General features: G+C 60.0%; 1 protein-coding gene across 2 annotated transcripts; it reads left to right on the top strand.

Moving 5' to 3' along the window:
• The first annotated feature begins 452 nt into the window (after window positions 1-452).
• POLR2H (polymerase (RNA) II (DNA directed) polypeptide H) lies at window positions 453-1,810 on the top strand. Of its 2 annotated transcripts, XM_010133062.1 has the most exons (4): window positions 453-531; window positions 1,260-1,353; window positions 1,502-1,585; window positions 1,693-1,810. In XM_010133062.1, the coding sequence occupies exons 1-4, from the start codon at window positions 483-485 to the stop codon at window positions 1,808-1,810; spliced, it is 345 nt and encodes a 114-aa protein (XP_010131364.1). In that variant the 5' UTR covers window positions 453-482. The 2 variants fall into 2 exon arrangements, with proteins under 2 accessions (XP_010131364.1, XP_010131365.1); XM_010133063.1 differs by lacking the exon at window positions 1,502-1,585.
• Window positions 1,811-2,024: the final 214 nt, after the last annotated feature.

The following is a 2,024-nucleotide window of genomic DNA, read 5'->3' as shown; positions in this document are numbered from 1 at the left end:
AGGCCGGGGCTGCTCGGCGCTGCCCTCCCTGTGACCTGGCCCTGCGGGCCTCCTGTGACCTTCCTCGGCCCTGTCTGCACACACACCCCCGCCTGTACCGCTCCCCTTCCTCCCTCCACCTGTGTTCCGTTCCCTCACCGCCGTTTGGCACCCACCTCAACGTGCATTGCCGCACTCCAGTGCACCTGGCTTTCCTAGCCTGGCCTCTGTGCCCCTCCACACCCCGATCCTCACCCCACCGCGTTCCTCTCCCTGCCTGTGTACACCGCAGTCTGCTCCCAGGTTCTGTTACCCGTCCCCAAACCCTGTGTGCTCCTTCTCTCCAAAGAGCTCAGGTGCTAGCCCGCGGTGGGATGGGGACAAGAATGGCCAGGCCCTGGGACCCTGCTCCCACCCACCCTCTGGGGCCTTTTCTGTTCTTGTCGCTGACTCTGCTGCTCTCCCCAGTGTCCCGCCTGCACTGTGAGAGTGAGTCCTTCAAGATGGACCTCATCCTGGATGTGAACATCCAGATCTACCCCGTGGACCTAGGTAAGCCATCAGGGTGGAGTCTAGAGTGTGCTACTGTGGGGTGATGTTAGAGGGGGTTGTGTTGGTGCTCAAAGGGGGCAACTGAATTTGCTGCCAAGAAGGAATGAGCTGTATCAGACTTCCTTGGGCCCCCGTGCTGTCACGGTGCTGTCCCCAGGTCACAGGAGGTACTGGCTGCTCGCAGTGTGCTGGGACTGAGCTGGATTCTGGTTCTCCTCGCTGCATTTGTCTGGACCGTTCCCCGGAGGTGCTGTCTAGTGAAACTACCCCAGAGGGTGGTAACCCAACAGTAAGGGAGATGTTTTGAAATGATCCTCTGTGGCTAAATAAACTAAATGGGTGGAAAAGAGAGTCTAACCTCAGTGAAGCTGGAATTGGTGCTGCAGGGTCTTGCACCCCTGCCCAGGGTCCAGCCGAGCCCTCTGGGACTCTCCTTGTGAATCTCTTGCTGTGTCCCTTGAAAATACCAGCAGTGGTGCCCTGGTGGCTCTGGTCTTCTCCATGGTGGTGACCATCTCCGTGGGGAATGGGGAGACAGAGAATCTAGTGTGATCTTTACTTCAGTCCCTACAGTCCTGTTAGAGGGCTGAAGGCAGGGATGGGATTTGTGCTAAACCCACCCAGGTGGCCCCTTGCCACCACCAGTCATAGCCACCACAGTGCTGTGGCTGTGACTGCTCTGGCTGCATCCCCCACCTTTGCACCGCTCCTCTGCCCTCTCCTCCCAGGAGACAAATTCCGCCTGGTCATCGCCAGCACCTTGTACGAGGATGGAACCCTGGATGATGGCGAGTATAACCCCACGGATGACAGGCCGTCCAGGTACAGGGATCCAGCTAGGACCCGCGCTGGGGCGGGTGGGGAGGAAGGTGAAGTGCTGAGGGGCTGTGAAGTACCTTCTCCCAAAGGATGCTCAGCAGGGCACCGCCCGGCTTTGGCTCTTCTCTGAACTCACGCTGTCCCGCCGCAGGGCAGACCAGTTTGAGTACGTGATGTACGGCAAGGTGTACAGGATCGAAGGGGACGAGACCTCCACGGAGGCAGCCACGCGCCTGTGAGTGCCTCTGGGCGGGACGGGGGTAGTGGGGCGAGCCACCAGGATCTCAGCCCAGGTCTCACGTGGGATTCCCTGCTCTCATCACTCCTCTCCTCCCTCCCCAGCTCTGCCTACGTGTCCTATGGGGGGTTGCTGATGCGGCTGCAGGGAGACGCAAACAACCTGCACGGGTTTGAAGTGGACTCTCGCGTTTACCTGCTGATGAAGAAGCTGGCTTTCTAGGAGACTTCCTTCCTCTGTGGGCCACCCAGAGATGTTCTGCTGGCGAACAAATGGGAACCCTGTGGCCCTGAATCCTTCCCCAGCCTCCAGACCTGGGGAAGGAAGGGGCAGTTCCCCTCCTCATCCTGGCCTCTTCTGACTCCTGCTGGGACCTGCGGCCACCTCCTGCGTGGAGAGAGGTGCCTGACAGCCAGGTGGAGACCGTGCTGGGTGC

This window comes from Buceros rhinoceros, unplaced genomic scaffold (assembly GCF_000710305.1).
Source record: "Buceros rhinoceros silvestris isolate BGI_N320 unplaced genomic scaffold, ASM71030v1 scaffold33353, whole genome shotgun sequence".
Taxonomy (NCBI): domain Eukaryota; kingdom Metazoa; phylum Chordata; class Aves; order Bucerotiformes; family Bucerotidae; genus Buceros; species Buceros rhinoceros.
Note: the sequence above shows the minus strand (reverse complement) of the source record. Positions and strands in the feature narration are given on the sequence as shown.